The sequence below is a fragment of the Hemitrygon akajei genome, chromosome 4 (assembly GCF_048418815.1).
Source record: "Hemitrygon akajei chromosome 4, sHemAka1.3, whole genome shotgun sequence".
Lineage (NCBI taxonomy): Eukaryota > Metazoa > Chordata > Chondrichthyes > Myliobatiformes > Dasyatidae > Hemitrygon > Hemitrygon akajei.
In genome coordinates this window covers 132,398,816-132,419,661 of record NC_133127.1, presented here as the reverse complement: position 1 = coordinate 132,419,661, position 20,846 = coordinate 132,398,816, and the positions used below count along the sequence as shown (strand labels likewise).

General features: G+C 38.2%; 1 protein-coding gene across 1 annotated transcript in view; it reads left to right on the top strand.

Moving 5' to 3' along the window:
• The window catches only part of LOC140726020 (centrosomal protein of 63 kDa-like), an 85,881-nt gene extending 65,543 nt beyond the window's left edge, over positions 1–20,338 (top strand). The window contains exons 11-15 of the mRNA XM_073041918.1: positions 354–551; positions 2,613–2,699; positions 4,430–4,635; positions 9,708–10,023; positions 20,042–20,338. Coding sequence (XP_072898019.1) covers positions 354–551; positions 2,613–2,699; positions 4,430–4,635; positions 9,708–10,023; positions 20,042–20,254 — 1,020 coding nt within the window. The 3' untranslated portion in view covers positions 20,255–20,338. The remainder of the gene's footprint in view (positions 1–353; positions 552–2,612; positions 2,700–4,429; positions 4,636–9,707; positions 10,024–20,041) is intronic.
• Positions 20,339–20,846: the final 508 nt, after the last annotated feature.

Here is a 20,846-nt window from a genome sequence, read left to right as displayed (position 1 = left end):
TCCAGAGATGAGTGTTGGACCAGGGAAATAGCACCTACCATAGACTTGTTTATCAAGTTATCTTGTTTTTCTTAAGTACCAAGGTTGTAATGGATTTTTTGCAGCAAGAGATTGAAGCAGGGAGAGGTTAAAAAACAGTATTCCTATTTTGGATTTGAACTAAAGTACCAGAGGGGAAAGGATAATGTTCTCATTGACCTTCTAATTATAAAATCTTTTTTTCTATCAATGTAATATTGCCAAAGCTGTTGTATTTCCTCAAAATGTAGTTGCTTAAAGTGGCAATATATTAGGAAAGCAGACTTATGATTTGAAAAATACTTTGAACATTTTTTTTTAACGTTCTGTTGCAGTTCAGGAATTGCATCTGCGAGAAGGAACAGTCAGATAACTCTGAGTTGATGGGAATTAGAACAGAGGTCTCTAACCTCGCTAAAGCACTTGATCAAAAAGAAATCACCATAGCAACTGTCACAGAGAAAACTGCTCACCTGGAAAAGCAACTCAGCACTGAACTGGAAAAAAAAGATCAAATTTCAGTTGAATATTGGGTCTGTAAAACTATGTATTCACATGTGTTAACTAACTAACAACTAATGAAAAAATGAATATTTACTCTAGAGGTGAACACAGGATATTGTTTTGCAGCTAAATTAACTTTTCAGAAACACGGTACTAAAGGTCATGTCATATTTTGTGTTTTCTCTAATATTATGTATTTTCACAATTTATACATAAACTTTGAATAAGTACTCTTGTACACTTTTGAACCTTTTTAGTTATATCTGTTAGTGTATAGAACTTCATTGATCACTGTCTTTATTATATCATTCTCCATGTTGCTTTTCTTTTGCGCTGTCAAAGCATCTGAAATTGGTCATGTAGAATAGTGAAATTTGATCCCATTAACTTTTCAGAAGTTTTGTCGGAGTTATGACGTTAGAAACATAGAAACATAGAAAACCTACAGCACAATACATGCCCTTCGGCCCACAAAGCTGTGCTGAACATGTCCTTACTTTAGAAATAACCTAGGCTTACCCATAGCCCTCTATTTTTCTAAGCTCCATGTACCTATCCAGGAGTCTCTTAAAAGACCCTTGATGAAGGGTCTCAGCCCAAAGCATTGACTGCTCATTTCAACGGATGCTGCCCGACCTGCTGAGTTCCTCCAGCTTGTTTGTACATGTTGATTTGACCTCAGCATCTGCAGTATATTTTGTGTTTCCTAAAAGACCCTATCGTTTCTGCCTCCACCACCACCGCCAGCAGCCCATTCCATGCACTCGCCACTCTCTGAGAAAAAACTTACCCCTGACATCTCCTCCAAGCACCTTAAAACTGTGCCCTCTCGTGCTAGCCATTTCAGCCCTGGGAAAAAGCCTCTGACTATCCACACGATCAATGCCTCTCATTATCTTATACACCTCTATCAGGTCACCTCTCATCCTCTGTCACTCCAAGGAGAAAAGGCTGAGTTCACTCAACCTATTCTCATAAGGCATGCTCCCCAATCCAGGCAACATTCTTCTAAATCTCCTCTGCACCCTTTCTATGGTTTCCATGTCCTTCCTGTAGTGAGGCAACCAGAATTGAACACAGTACTCCAAGTGGAGTACAGGCTTGCCCCGCTGTCCGAAAATAGAGCATTCCTATGAAACCTTTCGTAAGCCAAAATGTCATAAAGTGAGGAACCAATTACCATTAATTTATATGGGAAAAATTATCGAGCGTTTGCAGACCCAAACTATAACCTACTAAATCAAACCAAATAGCACATAAAACCTAAAATAACACTAACATGTAGTAAAAGCAGAAATGATATGATAAATACACAGCCTATATAAAGTAGAAATAATGTACGTACAGTGTAGTTTCACTTACCAGGATCAGGAAGATTTAACCAAAACCGATTTGTAGAAAAAAAATCGGCACGTACACGCATGCACACACACCTGCCCGTGCAAGGCTTCACAGTCATGGTAGTCTTTCTCGGGGTAAACACAAGTTTAAAGCGGGCGCCTATTTTTGTAAAAGCGATAATCCTTTTCAGATTTCTTTCGGTTAGCAAAAACAGGTACTAATGTTAGTCTTTCGTAAAAGCGAAGTGGTGTAAAGCAAACTTACGTATAGCGGGGGACACCTGTACTCCATAGTGCTATGCTGAAGGATATTTTCAATTAGGAGTCTTTTGACAATGGTTGCTGAAAAGTATTCTTTGAAATTATTCCTATCAATGAAAAGCCATAAGGTGGAGTTCAGAACCAGATTAGTTTTGCAGACTAAAAGCAAGCAGTTTGCCTACAGTCTGTAACAGATCTGCCAAGAAACAGATATTAACATGAATAAGCATCATACAGATTGATCTTGTAAAAGTGTCATTATCTGAAATGAAAGCATAATAATATGTGGGTGCTTTGATGAATATGCTTGATAGACTTCATTCTTTGTGTCCTCATTCTTTTTAATATTCAAGAGTACTTCCTTCCAGTGTTTGTAACCAAATACAGTGTCTGACACTGATGTGTGTGGAATCAGAAAGTTACCCATTTGTTATGTGAATTAACTCAATTTAAAAAATTGTGTAACTCATGTTTTTATCCAAATTCCAGATGGTCGTGGACCAACTTGAGTCTCTTAAAGTGGAGAACAAAGACTTAAAAGAAACATTGCAAAGCTTGGAGGGCAACCGATCGATGGTAAATAGAAATGAACGTGAAAAATGAGCTAGTGTTATTGGAGAAGATATTACTATTTTTAAAAATCTATAAAAAGTAGAGGCTACCAACGAGAATAGATCAAATTTCTCTATGCTACGAGGGGTGATAGATAAGTTTGTGGCCTAAGGTAGAAGGAGATGAGTTATTAACTTCAAACTTTCTGCACAATCACTGAAAGAGTTGAACTGAATGTGCATGTAAAGAGAGCTGTATAACTCATCTCCTTCTACCTTAGGCCACGGACTTATCAATCATCCATGCTATGGACACTTTCTGGAGGTCCATGATCCGTATGCTCCACGACCGCTGGACTAAGTATGTAAATGTAGGAGGGGACTATGTTGAAAAATAAATGTGCTTGGTTTTCTAAAATTGACACCTGACTTAGGCCACAAACTTGTCAATCACCCCTTGTACTTTAACATGTATTTTTGCTCTCTGACCACGAGCTCTGTGCAGCGTTATTCAACTAAAAGGATGGAAGAATGGATCTAACTATCACTCATGAATGCCACTTATAAACGAGTCTGACTACAAAAATGTATTTGGAGTTTATATTTAATTTGGCATTCAGCATTTCACAAAAACACGTATCACTGCATAAGGTCGTTGTAACAATATTGTTAAACTGGTGATTCCAAAGTGACCAAAGCACAAAATGTCAGCTGTCTGTGTTGGACTCCCACACATACATGGTGAAACATGAACGTTGAAGGCTCTCTGAGTCTTATGAGCCTCTATTTTTGGTCTCACCATTAAGCCTGTGAAGAGTTGGGATTCCCTGAATAGACCTTCTGGACACAATTGACATTCAACCCTCAGTTTCATGCCGGGAGAATTTACCATTTCACCACTGAAATGTTAAGTTCTTCATTTTGCTTTCTTCTAATTATTTAAGTATTTATTTCTTTTAGTGTGATTATATTTTTAACATTTTTTATAATGATTCAGCTCTGTCTTAGTAAATGTCTCAGTCAGAAAAATCATTGACACTATTTTAATGTAGAAAACACAGCAAGTAATGTATACATAGCATGCTCTCATGAACATGAATTTGGTTAAAAATGGTTTCATTTTCCTGGGCTCTATCACTGCATGTTTTCAGCTTATGAGGCAGCGAGAGATAAAGGTTCCTGAATGCTTGCTATACTTTGGCTGCACATTGGTTCTTGTTCTCTTTTCCATTCACCACTAAATTCTGGCGCTTAGCAAGCAGTGGGGTCCATATTTCCGTCAGTTGTATACATGCCTAATCCTGATGGAAAACTGTGGAGACAAGGGAGATTACCATGCGTCATCCTACCATTGCCTGTTCCTGATCTGTTTTTTCCCCCCGAAATTCACCTTCTTGAGAATTGAAGAGTGCTGCGTTTATTTAAAAACAGCATTTAACACTGTGTATGTGAAGCTCCTTAAATAATAGATTGACAGACTAAAGTTCAATATAATTCTTCACTGCCACATTGCTTGTGACTAATATCATTTTATAGCTCTGTTGGTTCATAACTTCTATTGTCTAAATTTAAGCAATTTATTTTATGAAGTCACAACTGTGTGGTTTGATTATAGTTTTTCTGTTAGACTTTATGAAAAAGCAACTTAGAAATTTACAGAGAAACATCAATAAAATACTTTCTGCTCATTATTGATTGAACAATCATCCTGGTTAAGATTGATCATATTTCAGTACATTTATTATCTCCTTGCAGATAGAAAATAATCAGCTGAAGGAGCTTCAGAATGCTTATGCAGCCTCTATCCATAAACTGGGTTCTGATAATAAACTGTTACAGAAGGACTTGGTAAGACTAAAGGCAGAAATGGAAACATCTGCAAGGACTAGCAAGGAAAAATATGAGGCAGCTCTCCGACATACACAGTATGCTATGGCAGAGCTGAAAGAACATGAAAACAGGTAAATATGGGCATTTCCACGACTTTGTTGCAGCTGTTTTAGAGCATATGCTTAGGAACTAGAGTTTGCCCTCTTTTGGTATCTTAAAAATGCTGCATGGATACTAATGTCCCATTGGTTCCCCTGCATAAAAATCATGAATTAGGGCAGTAGTGCTGTGATCTGTTCCCAGCAGAAACAGGATGAAGATGTTATGGCTGCCATGTTACAGTCAAACTGGTTGCTTAAAGTATTGTCCCTGTGACATCCACTGTACAATTGTATAAAAGACTGGAGTGGGGGGAGGAAAATTGTGCAAGGGAGAGGACACAATCAGTTCCAGTGTGATTGGGCAGCCCCTTCTGATGGTCTGCCCCAATTAAGTTCTACCCTGTCTGTGGGGTCACACCATTGCACATGTAGGGTGATCAAGGTTATCGTTCAGCTCAGATATTAGTTGAACAAAAAGGCTGTCAGTAGTGAAGGAATTTCTATGATTTGTAACTTCAAAGCATTAAACTAATTCAAAGGAAGACAGGGGTGTCTGAAACGTGGGTCTAACCATGTTTACTTCAAGCAAGGTCGGCTCATATCGTGGTAGGATGATGACGTATGAATTTCATCTATTTATACATACAACCTACCATGAATACTTAAACGTATAGGAATGCTTAATCAAACAAAACATATGTAAGATTACTCAAGTATTATTGAAATATAAACCAGAGGTGCCTTTTCTATTATCCTAAACATTGAAGACTGAGCCTGACAGATGCTGTTTGCAGAAGATAAATATTATATTGTTGACCAAACCCCGCATGAGGTTTGTTTGTGAATATTCAATGATGATTGTTTGTTGCTTCTAAACCTCGAATTTATGTCAGTAAGAAAGAATAATCTCTTACCAAAATAATCTGGAATTTTGGGAGAAACATATGCCTTTAAAAATAAAGTATCAGGCAAATTACTATACTTGGTTTAGATGGATCAACCCAATCCCCAGCTTGTAATAGTAAATCTATACAATTAATCTTCCACACTGCATTTGGGTTTGAGTGATGCCATTAATTCGTAGGATTTTACAATATCTGTCACCTCATTTCACAGCTGCAATCATTGATCGCTCAACCAATTTCAGGAAAACAACAGATGAATTAAGATGAATTTTATGTAGAGAAACATATGCTAGTTTACCAGTTGATATGACTTCACTTGGAAATAATAGTTTGTGCAAACTACCCAGATAAAACCATTTTAAAGCACAATTTGCTTATGAAACATTTGGCAAACTGATCCATTTTCTAGGCCAGGATATTTAACTTTTGCAACCACAAGTTCCTTTTTGTCATTAAGGTATACATATTTCAGCATCAGTGGGATCAGTTTGTAGCTTTTTGTACTGTCTTGTGGTGCAGAGCGAGCTACAGACTCGGTACCAATAATATTGGTGATATTATTTGAGAAATGCAGAAACATTTTCCATTAAGTGTGCTAAAGTACATATGAAGCTCTCAGTAAAATTAATGAATAAGTTTTATTCATTCTAAAGGATATATATTGGATGATGCATTCCAATCCTGTAATAAAATATAAAACCAACTCATTCAAATACTCTGCCCTTTCAACAATGTATCTAATGCAAGATTACTGGCCTGCACTGGACAAAGTCGCTAACAGTAATTAAGCCTTTGAGTAAAAGGGAAATATTTCACTGATTTAGTAGACTAAAAGCATATAGAATTGATCTACATAAGATTTCCAATTTATCAGGATTGAGGCAGCTCACGCTAAGGTCCTGAGCAACACTCAAGGGACACATAGGAAATGTCAACAAACTTTTTTAAAGATCTGCTACTACAAGAGATTTATTGGTAATAATTATTTAGACTCTTTCAAGCTGGCCTAGTTAAAATTCCCCATTATGATTGGGAAGACATCAGGATGTGTTGTATCATGGCTTCTTAATAACGGTTTCATGCATGCTATCATACATGCATTTAATATAATTTTGCAATAGTCATTTTCAGATTCAAATTTAGAATGATCAAATTTCATATTTTTCCCCAAGTTCCTATGTTAGATTTGACACAGATTTTGAAACCTTTTAACTTTGGGGAAAAAAATATTTTAATTGCTTGGCTCTCTGTATTTGCTGCAGCAGTAATAATCCCATTGCTCAGACATATTGCAACATCTGCATGGTTTAAAACAAATTAGCTGGTCACAATCACATCATCTGTTAGCATTTCATAGGATATATGTAATGCTATTCAAAAGTAAGAAGCATTTGTATTCATGTCTCGTCTACAAACTGTTCTTTGCATATAAGACTTGCTCTCTAAGCAGGCTTTAACCAAAAGATTGGAGACAGCTGTGATGTTAAAGGCAGCGACTCATTATCTGAACATAGAGTATCTGAACATTCTTTCTTTTTCTACCAAGTGTCTCCATTTAAATATTTGTACATCCCAACCTTAAAATGCCTCACACCCAATGATTGTCTCTACCTTCAATTCTCTCTGCTCTCCTTCTATGATCTTTTCTAATCCATACCCCATCGACCTTCCATCCAATGACCAGTTGACTTTTTCATGGAATAGGTTAGAGGCTGAAAGACCCTTATATAAAATTCCGATATGCAAGGCCTTTTGTACTGTGCCTGATGTCCTAGTCCTTGTGCAGAAAAGAATAATACTGCCATGGGTCTCAAAGAAAAACACCTTCAGTTGTTTTATGATGTGGAATAATGTTTTAGCCCATTTTATCAAGGTTTATCTGCCTTTCATGTTTCTTTATCATGTTTTTAATCCTATCTGAGTTTATTTATGACTCAAGAATCTTACTTAGTTTTTATCTGAGGTTAATATTACAAGATTAATTCTGATAGGGAACTTAGTTACTTTTTAATTTTTGGCAGTATTTTATCATTGATGCCACACTTACAATGTAATCACTATTATGTAATCACTATTACATACTCTGTGTCACACTCGCTTGATTGTTCATCACCCAGGTATTTTGAAAGCTGTCAACTTAATTACCGTTTTGCATAGTGTAGACTTATGATGTCTGTAACTCTCCTAGTGTATCATCTTGCACTGCATTGGAGAGCATTGATAGCTTTCCCACCAGCCTAAATTTACTAGAAGCAGCCAACCCATGGCTATTACTTAAAACTACAGTGTTTATATGATGGCAATAGGTCGTCTGGTAGAAAGACCTGGGTCAGGGGCTCACAGGAAATCTTGCTGCCAACTCTGCCACCTGTAGTTCCACTGATAAAATACATTACAATGTGTCTCCTGGGGTGTCCCACTGTGTTTGGGCTGGGTCCAATACATACATGAGGGCCTGTTTCATGGCCCCCACTGCAATTTTTTCTAGAAACTGAGACCTTATAATTTTCCTTGTCAATTCTTATTGTCATCCATGTAGTACTGTTACTGATGTGTTGCATCAGCAAAATATAAGCTAGAAGTAAATATTGAAGAAAGTTATAATCAAATACATAGTTCCCTATGATAAAAGATAATATAAATGGTGCCCTGGACATCACCATTTTGCAAAAGAAGATATTAAATAAATCATCTGATATTTTATAACTGCTTCTTTCAACACTCTGAAATGTAGATCACTGGGACCTTGGGATGTATTCAACAGTACTATTTTTTGAAATCCCCTTACCCACCCCATCATCAACTACAGCTTGCTAATTTCATTTTAAGCATATACAAAAATGGGTTAATGCAGAACCTAAGCCATTCTGTATGGTATGTGATCAGAACAGGGCATCCTATGTTCCTATAATGATTTAATTGATTGATTAAATATCCCTTGTGATGTTGAGAAATTGGAATAGGAAGGTGTTGTGTTCAGAGCCTTTTGCCTTTTCTGATTCCACTTTTAATTATGTCCATGATTACGTCCATGTGTGGTATTTATAAAACCACATAGACACACACACACACACACACACACACACACACACACACACACACACACACACACACACACACACACACACACACACACACACACACACACACACACACACACACACACACACACACACACACACACACACACACACACACCTGACTCTCCAGACACAAAAAATATATATATATATTAGTTACTCTTTCTCTGATCATTGATATATTATGAAAAGAGCAGTGTATTCAAAGCTCAAAGTAAACTTATTATTAAAGTACATGTATGTTGCCATATACAACCCTGAGATTCATTTTTTGTGGGCATACTCAGAAAGTTCAAGAAATATAACAGAATCAATGTAAGACCATACCCAACAGGACAAACAAACAACCAATGTGCAAAATACAAGCTGCTACAAATACAAAATAAATAATAATAAATAAATAAACAATAAATATCAAGAGCATGAGATGAAGAGTCCTTGAAAGTAAGTCCATAGATTGTGGGAACATTTCAGTAATGGAGCAAGTGAAGTTATCCCCACTGGTTCAGGAACTTGATGGTTGAGGGGTAATAACTGTTCCTTAACCTGGTGGTGCAAGTCCTCGGGCTCTAGTGCCTTTTTGCTTACAGCAGCAGTGAGAAGAGAGCATGTCCTGGGTAGTGGGTGTCCCTAATGATGAATGCTGTTTTCCTGTGACAGCATTTCATGTAAGTGCACTCAGTGGTTGGGAGGGTTTTACCTGTGACGGACTAAGCTGTATCCACTACTTTTTGTCGGATATTCCATTCGAGGTCATTGGCGTTTCCGTGCCAGGCTCTGATGCAACCAGTCAACATACTCTCTGTTAAACACATAGAAGTTTGCCAGGTGTTGGTTTCAAGAGGGAGAAGTTAAGGCTTGGATATGATGATTGCTTCCTGCATGATTGAATATCCACAAGGGTTAGTCATGTAGAAGAGGTTAATGAGCACAGCAAGCAACCTTGAAGTAATTTTTCAAACTCAACGTTAGGAAAAGAGGACATTTTTACTTGAATTACAGTAGCTCTGTAGACTTTGAAGGATAATCACATTCTGTGGCATACAGCATAGAATGTTGTTAACTCAGATAGAAATTCTATTAAGTTGCAAAATGTCTTTGTTTTTGTGAGTTGTAGGAGAGCAAAAAAATTGCAAGAAGAAAATGAGAAACAAATGAGGAACATGGAAACCAAGCTTAAACAAACTGTACAACATTATGAAGAGAAAATCAAGAGCCTGCAGAGGAACTGCAGCATTCAGAAGCGTTTTAATATGTCTGCACCACATTTTGGAAGCACAGAAAACAGAGAGTATTCACCAGAAAGAAACTTAACACCCACAGTTATAACCGCAGATACTCATTGCAATGATATGAATGAACCATTTGCTGATGTAAATAAATCTGGTGATTCTCTGTCTACTGTCCTTACCAACGGGAGCTTCCTGCCATTGGTGAGTGTTTATTTATAAGAATTTATGTACAACTCTCAGAAAATTTCTTGTTTAGTTTTACCGCAGCACTTTTACTGCTTAATTAAAAGGATTCAAGAATCTAGGCTGACGTCTGTGTGTAGAATGGGAGAATGCTACATCATCTGAGCCACTCCCTGCTGGAAAAGATGTCCTTGGGTTCTTATCCGCCTGTTAAAGTATATACCATAGTTACTTAGCGAAGATTAAGGAAGTTCTGATATCCTGAAAAAGGATCTAGTGCTTTCCTGCCGTATGTGACGAATAAACTCTTATCGGGCCTCGAGCCAGGTACAGGTATCAATTTTAACCGACGTTTCAATGACAAACTCTACCATCTTCTTCAGAGATGATGCTTGGGAATGTCTGGTCCAGTGGCATCTATACCCCTGTAGTTCGTCTCTCCTGATTGGTTAGTCCTCAAATTTTTGTTCTTACTTGGAGTGAGACCTTCATCTTAGTTAAAATTCTTTACCTCTAGTTTTATTTCAATGGCTTCCTTCACCATAGCTTCCCAAAAAGACATTGGCACAGCACAGCAGTTTTGTGCCATTGAAGTCAATCCTATGGCCATTGCAAATACAATGTTCTGCTACCGTCAATTTCTCCAGTTAACCCAAATGGATGCACCTCCTTAATAACCCAAAATGATTGTAAAGATATTATAAAATCAAAATGAAAAATCTCTTAAAATTGCCAGAGGATTGGGAGCATTTTGAAATTCCACAAATGCTTGCCAAGACATTTATGAAGAAAGGCAGGGTTGAATATCAAGTAGACTGACAAGGAACACGAAAATAAACTGAAGAATATTTATAAGTATGGAAAATGGAAAGGTCTAGTGAGGACAGGTATGAGCCCCTTACATTCAGATGCAGGGAAATTTTTTATGAGGGAAAAAGGAAATAGCAGGAGAATTGAACAAATACTTGTGCTCTGTCCTCAGAGAAAAGCTTGCCAGGAATATTACAAAATCAGTGGTCTGGTGAGAATGAACACGGAATATTAGTCAGAAAATAGTCCAGGGGATGAAAGCTGATACATCCCCTGGACCCAATGATTTATATGTCAAAGTTTTGAAAAAGTTAACTACATAGTAGATGTTTCAGTTCTCATCTTCAAAGTTCTGTAGATTTCTGGAGATGTTCCTGTGAATTGGAGAGTGGTAACCATGACCCCAGTATTTAAGAAAGGAGGGAGAGAGAAATTATGTGAGTGGGGGGGAGAAGGCAGAGGTTATAATGATGGAATAACAGCACACCTTAAAAGAAATAATAGAATTGATCAGAAACACTGTGGGTTGATGAAAGGATCATCACATGTGACTAATTTATTGGAGTTCTTTAAGGATGTGACTAGTAGAATAGATAAGAGTTGTATATTTGGATCTCCTAATGGTTTTCATTTATGTCCAAAAGAAGGCTGATCAGAACATGGCTTTGCAGGTAATGTACTGTTGTTGTTTGAGGATTGATTATTTGACAGAAAACAAGAATGGGAATAAACAAATCATTCTCAGGCTGACAGGTTGTGACTAGGCAGGTTCCACTGGGATCTGTGCTTGGGGGTCTCCAGCAATTCACAATCTATAGGAGCAGTTTGGCTGAGTGGCCCATATGTCCTATTTATAAGTTTGTTGATCATACAATTCTAGGTGAGATTGCCAGAAGTGATTCAAGGTGATATGTACAAGCTGAGTTATTGGGTAAGATGATTGCAGATGGAGTTCAATATAGAAGGGTATGAGATTGTCTATATGACTGAAAAGCAAGGCCTGTGTTAATATTCAAAGGCATCTGAATGTGCTTATGTTCCTGCCTTTAAAAGCCTACATTGAGTAGGAAGGTAAATGGTAATTCATTCTGGAATTTTGTGTGGAGTTTTGATCTCCTTATCTACAAACATTTGTAATAAAAGATATAGAGAGGATACAGCAAAAAGAACTCACCAGACTGGTTCCAGGAATGGTAGTTTTATTGAAGAGAGATTGGCCAGCTGAGGATTGTACTTAGAAGAACTAGTTAAAATCTCATCAAAACTTACAAAATTATTAAAGAGTTTGACATGTTGGATGCAGGGGGGACATTTCCGAAGCTGAGGACTCTAGAAACAAGTCACACAGTTTCAGAATAAGGGGTAGAATGTTTATAATTTAGCTAAGAAATTTCCTTTTCATTCGGAGGTGGTGAATCACTAGAATTCTTCAACAGGATGGCTATAGGCTTAGCCACTGTATTCATTCAAATCAGAGATCAATAGATTTCCAGCCATTAGGGGAATCAAGGGATTTAGGAATAGTGCTGATAAATTGTAATAATGTGCTAAACCAGCCATGGTCTTGTTATGTGGCAGAGTGGCTCTGAAGGGTCTAGTAGCTCACTCCAGCTCCTATATCTTAAATATAAAACTCACAGTCAAACTTTATTTTTGTTCCCCCCAATATCCAGTTAAATGTAACCATGGATACAAATTTGGGCATAATAAAAAACAAAATGCTAAAAAGAGGGTGCAATTGGATTTTGGAAGTCTTTCATTCCAACAAAAGTTGAAGGTTAGCAAACTAGGACCACCTGCTTTCCAATGGCTCTTTCACCATTTTTTAGGATGACCATTATTACAGGGGAGTCATCATCAAGGTCAGGATTCATATTGAAAATCCAGAGTCACTTTAGTACAATTGGTATTGTAGACTGTGCCTCAAACAACTGTTCTCCAATAATGATAGCATCTCTTAGAAGTATTTGCTCCAGAAGGTCTCTGTGCCCTCACTTGGATCCACCTGTTGCTTGCCAACTCTTGTTCTATCCCTTCCCCTCACCTATTTATACTGGCTATCTCCCCTCTAGATGAAACAAACTGGAACAATCGACTGTCCACTACCCTGCGGAGATACTGCCTGATCTGCTGAGTTTCTCCAACAGTATCAGATTCCAGCATCTGCTGTCTCTTGTCCTCAGATGATTGTGTGTTCATTTTAAGGTATAGAGGTGGCAGGAGGGTCAGAGACATTTCAAAGTGCTTTCACAAGCATTTTCTCAACTCTGTGCTGAATGCCCACACTGTTATTTGAGAATATGACTGCTGGCTTTAGAAACACCAGCCAGGGGAAACATCAACTCTGCATTTATCAAGTATCTTAAGAATTTCAATAAAGTTCCTTCTCATTCTTCTAGACTCTTGACAGTATAAGCACAATCTGACTCTCTCCTTCAAGAGTAGCCCTGCTGCCGTTGTATCAGGAACCCATCTGCTAAATCTTTGTTGAATTCTCTCTGTTGCAAGTATATCTGTCTTTTGATAAAGAGATCAGATCTAGACACAATATTGCAGATGTCTCCTCAACAGGAGACTATATAATTATGCATACTGTTTCCTTTTCTGGTATTTAAACCCTTTGGCGATAAAAGCCAGCATACTGTTTACCTTTCTAATTACTTTGCTCAATCTGTGTAATCATTTTCAGTTATTCATATACAAGGACCTCCAGGTCTCTCCAAACACCAACACCTTTTGACCTCTCATCCTAAAAAATAACTCCATATATCTATTTATTTGGCCAAAGCTGATGACCTCACATTTTCCATGCTATATTCCATACGTTATGTTTTGTCCATTTAGTCTGTATTTATCTCCCTTCACAGGCAACAGTACCATCCAACTTGAATATATGAAGCAACACACACAAAATGCTGGTGGAACACAGCAGGCCAGGCAGCATCTATAGGAAGAAGTACAGTTGACGTTTCAGGCCGAGACCTTTCATCCTGACTCTCAATCCTTTTATGACACAGTTATATCCTACATTTTGTCTTCTGTCCAGTCACCAAATCTTCATCCATTTAACCCCAATAACATATGCTCCCAACCTTGATTAGTTACCTCTTATGTAACACCCTATCAAAGAGCTTCCAAAAATCTGATACTCACGTCCATTTATCTATTCTGCATTTAGAACTTTAAAAAATTCCAATAGACTTGTACAACATAATTTTACTTTAATTCTGCCTAATCCGATAATTATTATGCAAATGTGCTGTTCCTACTTGCTTTGTAAATTTCCTACTCCAGATGTCAAGCTAACTGGCAAAGAGTTCCCTGTGATTTCTCTCCCCGGTAGAATTTCTGTTGTACCAAAAGCACGAGACCAAGATTTACTGGTTCTTGTACTGTAATCCATTTCTATGCTTCTAGCTGGCTCTCTTATCCTATTTTACCTTTGCTGAATTCAGAATTTTTCCCAATCCTTAATTTTGCTAATATTTTTGCCAACATTATAAACCTCTTTGTTTGATCAAATTTTTACTTTAGTTTTGCTTATTAATCACACTGGACTTACTTGCCATAAAGAGATGTATTATTATTTGTAAACTAATATTAATGTTTTTAAAAGCTAATCATTGCTCATGTATGGCTGTACTTCTTAATATAATTTTCCAGTCTACCATAGCCAACTTATACCTCTTAACTTTTAGCTTGCTTTATTCATATTTGAGAGCAGCACTAACATCACCATTAGTATGTAATAATGTTAAGATTTTAACAATGTGAGGCCTATTTTAATTTTCTATAATTTTCAGTTATGCATAGTAAATCCCAATTATCAATCCAAAAAGAATACTCCCCAATATCCACTGGCCTTTCAACACCACACCAAAATTAAATTCACAATATTCATCTCAGTCAATGTTATCCCAGTGTTTGAACAAGTGCTTTCAGAGGGGATAAAGATATTAAGAGAATATCGAAAGCAGAGGGACAAATTGAGTTGACAGTCCTAGGCCTCAAAGTAGCTAACTTTTTGACTTTGTTTCATTGATTGAATTGTGCTTTGAATTCATTTATTTCCTCTTGCAAAGGCTCAGTTCCATTGTGTTATCGTGTCATACTGTCGTGTTGAAAAGTCTTATGGGACAGAACGCATTCAGAGCCTAAACACAAATGCTAGTTAAAAAGTCAAGTAGCATAGCAATAAGCTCTTAACCAAAAGACTACAAAATAAAGTAAAAAATCACACCCACAACCCAAGTAGCAATGTTTGTTGTGCTACAATGCAGTTTCATTGATTTACTAGTTGTTGTCTTCTGTAAAACAAACTGGTTGACAGAAAATGGATTTAGAGAGGATTTATAAAGTGCCCCAAAGAAGGGCCTTGGCCTGAAACGTCAGCTGTTTATTCCAGTCCATAGATTCTGCCTAACCTGCTGAATTCCTCCAGCATTTTGTGTGTGTTGCCTTGGATTTCCAGCATCTACAGGCTTCCTTGTGTTTACTGTTTGCTTACTAGTAATTTTCCTCACGCCTTCTGCAGACCTGAGTGATTTCTGAATGGGATGTGGTCGGGGCAGAGGATGGGCAAGTTCATATTCAGATTAAATTCATCACATGTACATTGAAACATACAGTGAAGTGTCTCATTTGCTTAACAGCTAAAACACCCAGGGATGTGCTAAGGGCAGCCCTCAAGTGTTTGTTTTGGTTCGGTAAACCATTGGTAGGAAAAGGGAGTTGGTCCTGAAGAAAGAATTTAGGGAGTTTGGTAGAGAGCTGAAAAGCAGGACCTGCAGGGTAGTAATCTCTGGATTGCTGCCTGTGCCAAGTGCCAGTGAGGGTAAGAATAGGATGATTTGGTAGATGAATGCTTGGCTGGTGAATTGATGCAGGGAGCAGAGTTTCAGATTTCTGGATCATTAGGATCTCTTCTGGGGAAGGTATGTCCTGTACAAAAAGAGTGAGTTACACCTGAACCTGAGGAGGGACCAATATCTTTGCAGGCAGGATTGCTAGAGCTGTTGGAGAGGTTAAAACTAATTTGGTAGGGGGACAGGAACCGGGGTGATCGGGCTGGGGATGGGGCAGTTGATATACAACTAGATGCAGTGTGTAGTGAGAATGTGAGGAAGGACAGACAAATAGTAGGGCAAGATTGTAGTCAGTGGGATGAGTTAAAGCGTAACAGGGGACCAAAATCAAAAAGGATGATGAATGTAGGACTGGAGCTGTTATATTTAAATGCACATAGTATACGGAATAATGTAGATGACCCTAACTTAGCACAGTTAGAGATTGGCAGATACAATGCTGTCGCTATCATTGAGTCATGGCTGAAAGAAGATCATAATTGGGAGCTTAACATCCGTGGATACACATGGCATCGAAAGGACAGGCGTGCGGGCCAAGGGGGTGGGGTGGCTCGGTGAAAAATGAAATCAAATTCCTCAGAAAGGGGTGACATAGGATTAGAGGGTGTAGAATCCCTGTGGGCAGAGTTAAGAAACTGCAAATGACGGGAGTTATATACAGACCTCCAAACACCAGCCAGGATGTGGGCTACAAATTTCAATAGAAGGTCGAAAAGGCATGTAAAAAGGGCGATGTTGTGATAGTTACGTGGATTTCAATATGCAGGTAGATTGGGGAAAATTAGGTTGCTAGTGGATCCCAACAGAGGGAATTTGCAGAATGCCTATGAGATGGGTTTTTAGGGCAGCTTGTGGTTGTGCCCACTATGGGAATGGCAATTCTGGATTTACTGTTATGTAACGATTAGGAAATTTAGGATAATGAAACTCTAAGGAAGCAGTGATCATAATATGATAGAATTCCCGCTGCAGTTTGAGAAGGAGAAGCTAAAATCAAATGTATCATTATTATCAATGGAAGAAAGGAAATTGAAAAGACATGAGAGAGGAACTGGCCGAAGTTGACTGGGAGAGCACACTAACAGTGATCACGGGAGAACAGCAATAACAGGTGTTTCTGGGGGAAATTCAGAAGGTGCAAGAAAGATACATCACAATGATAATGTATTCTAAAGGGAGAATGAGGCAACTATGGCTGACAAAGGAAGTCAATGACAACATTAAAGCTAAAGAGAGTGCATATAATGTAGCAAATATGACTGGGAAGGCAGAAGATGGGAAGCTTTTAAAAACCAACAGAAGCAATTAAAGAAGATATAAAGAGAGAAATTATGAAATATGAAGCTTAAGCTAGCCAATAATATAAAAGAGGATACAAGATAAGAGCCCATGGTATTATAGGAAAGGTACTAGCATGGATAGAAGATTGGTTGACTAGCAGGAGTCAAAGAGTGGGAATAAAAGGGGCTTTTTGGGTTGGCAGCCAGTGACTAGTGCTGTACCACAGAGATTGATGATAGGACCACTTCTTTTCACGTTATAAGTCAATGAATTGGATGAAGGAATTGATGGCTTTGTGGCCAAGTTTATAGATGAAATGAGGATAGGTGGATGGGCAGGTAGTGTTGAGGAAACAAGATGTCTGCAGAAGGGCTTAGGTAGATTGGGGGAATGGACAAAGAAATGGCAGATGGAATACAGTGTAGGGATGTACGCATTTTGGCAGATGAAATAAAGGCATGGATTGTTTTCTAACTGGAGAGAAAATTAAAAAATCAGAGCTGCAAAGGGACTTCGGAGTCCTCGTGCAAGCCTCCCGGAAGGTTAATTCACAGGTTGAGCCTGTGGTAAAGAAGGCAAATTCAATGTTGCCATTTATTTCAAGGGGAATAGAATATAAAAACAAGGAGATAATGCTGAAGCTTTATAAGACACTAGTTAGGCCGCTCTAGGAGTATTGTCAACAGTTTTATGAGACTTGTCTCAGAAGGGATATATTGTCATTGGAGAGAGTACAGAGGAGGTTCACAAGGATGATTCCTGGAATGAAGGGGTTAACATATGAAGAGGGTTTGGCAGCTATGGGCCAGTACTCACTGGAATTTAGAAGAATGTGTGGGTATCTCATTGAAACCTACCAAATGTTGAAAGGACGAGAAAAGGTGGATGTGGAGAAGATATTTCCTCTGGTGGGGGTGTCCAGAACTGACGGGCACAGCCTCAGAATTGTGGGGTGACCTTTTAGAACAGAAGTAAGGAGGAACTTCTTTCGCCAAAGAGTGGTGAATCTGTGCAATGCTCTGCCACAGACTGCGGTGGAGGCTAAGTCTGAGGGTATATTTAAAACAGAAGTTGATAGATTCCTGAATGGTCGGGGCATCAAGGGGTATGGTGAGAGGGCAGTTGTATGGAGTTGAGTGGGATAATAAATCTGCCATGATGGAATGGCAGAGCAGATTCGATAGACCAAATGGCCTAATTCTGCTCCAATGTCTTGTGGTCTAATGGATACAGCAGGGGATGACCAAGGCAGGCAATGTTACAGACATAGAAATGGGAAATCCCTGTTTTGAAAATTTATAGGTTTGGAAGCTCATCTTGTGATTAACTGAGGTTCCAAAGACTGCAAGTGTTTTGGTTCACCATTAGGGATAGAGAAGGAGGGAAAACAATTTATGAAGGGGATGGATTTTGCAGTAAGAGCTGAATTTCATGACTTTAGTTGAGATAAATCCAACTGGAGGGAACTGGAGCTCCACCAGTTCAGGAGTGGACAAGCAATATAACAACAGAAGCAGTGGATAAGTCAGCTGAGATGATGAAGAGCTGCATATTATCAGCATTTCATGTCTTTACATAATGGTATCCATTAAATGAAAGTGGTAAGTTAAGGCACATGATTAGGGGCTCTAATGGAATGGTGACGAGTTGATGTAAGTCTGAGATCAAATAGATATGGAACCAAGAAAGAGTAATTGCACAATGTAAGGAAGTCAGAGAGGAGGATCGTATGATTATTTGAGTCAAAGAGTACAGAGGTTGGGTGAACATTGTACCAGTTATGGAGGTGTTCACTTCTAACTTTGGATAAGACCATTTCAGTGTTGTGATAAGAGTGAGTCTAATTTGAGTATTTGCAGAGGGGAGAGGGGATAAAAGGCATAGATTGACAAGTGCCTTATCTAAAAACCTGCAGGGAAAGGGAAATTGAGAATAAAATATTTGATTCCAGGGGATGTTGTGTAGGTTTCCTCAGGACAGGGTAATGGTACCAATTTTGATATTGAAAGACACATTATTGACAATTCCCTTCTTCCACCATCAACGTTGCCCTCAACTGCATCTCTTTCACTTCATGCACATCTGCTCTTACCCCATCCTCCAGCCACCCTACCAGAGATAGGATTCCTCTTGTCCTCACCTACCACCCCATTAGCTCCGCATCGAGCACATAATTCTCCAAAACTTCTGCCATCTCCAACAGGATCCCACCACCAAGCACATCTCTCCCCCACCCACTTCCTATTTTCTGCAGGAAACTCTCCCTACAGGACTCCCTTGCCCATTTGTCCCTCCCCACTGATCTCGCTCCTGGTGTTTCTCTCTACTCTCACCTCCCACCTTTTAAATATACTCCTCAGCTTTTTTTCTCCAGTTCTGCAAAGTGTTTTGGCCCAAAATGTCCACTGTACTCTTTTCTATAGATGCTGTCTGGCCTGCTGAGTTCCTCCAGCATTTTGTGTGTTGTTGATTGGCAAAATGAAATCATTTATCATTAAATAACATGGGATCCAAAAAATAAAAGTTGCATGATCAGCAGTTAAATGCATTTGTGGATGTGGAGCAGGTAGTGATCTTAGGAGGTGGAGGATTTCCTGGGTTAAGCTTTAGATTTTCCAGTACCCAAAAATCTTTACCCAATAATCTGCTGAACTGGATGACCCATCGATTGCAGATCCCATTCTACTTCTGTGAAATCCATCGAATTTTATTTCATAAAAATCAGGTGATCTGCATTACCAAAGTTATGGATGCTTGGTGAAAATGACAATTCAGCCTACACGTTTTAATATTTTTCACTAATTCTACAGTTTCAGAATAGTATTGAAATGATACTGCATTTGGCTCCTGTAAAAAATATATATAAATTGTGTAAATAGGTTATAAGCAATTATTTCTGCGGGTATAATATTCCCAAATAATTGAAATAGTTGCCATTTCCAAATAATGAAATCAGAATAATTATTCAATGGGATATTCAATAGTGATAAATATGTCTGCTAAAATGCAAATATAATTATACTCCCAAATGAAATACTTCTCGCGTCACTGCAGTGATTTACTGTGTTTCTGCTGTTTAGTCTCCCACAGGGGTATCAGATACTTCTTCAGTAACAGCACATTTCCTCGAAGAAGAAGAAGAACGAGCCCGGGTGTTGGAGAAGTTGCTTAATTCCCATATCGATGAACTGAAGTTGGAATCAAAGCATACACTTAACATGCATGCAGGAACCAAAATAGATTTACCAGATACAATATATTCATGTTGCCAATGCACTTGTCAAGATATCTGAAATGGTGTGTATTGCCTGATGTTGGACTATGTAGAACATAGTAAATGAATTAAATTCCTGATTTTACACATTAATTGAATTATGTTCCTGACTTACACATTAATTGTGATTATGTATGTGCATAAATTTATTAAATTTATTTAATTATTAATTTGTAGTTTCCATAAGAGAACTTTCGTTGGTGAAAAATATTTTTGTAAGTATCATCATAAAGCCACTAACAGGATGAAGGAAGCCCTGCACACCACAAGAGGTGGAGGGCCTTCACTGCTGCCCTCAACGCCAGTGAAGGACCGGGCAGAAAGAGGAGGATACATCATCATGAACGTATTTGCAGTTAATTTAAAATTAAAGATTTTAAAAAATATTTCATTACCAGCCTTGTGTTGAGGCATCGATACAATTGATGAAATCACAAGGTATGACTGGATGATTATGAGATCGGGTACCATATACCCATGTTAATACAGTATCTAGTTAAAATCTTAAGTGTTTTGGATCTTCAATTAATTCCTCTACTGTAACATATTTGATGTATGTGTAATTGATGTGCTTGTGCACCATATATTACATTAGCCTGATCTTGCTGCCT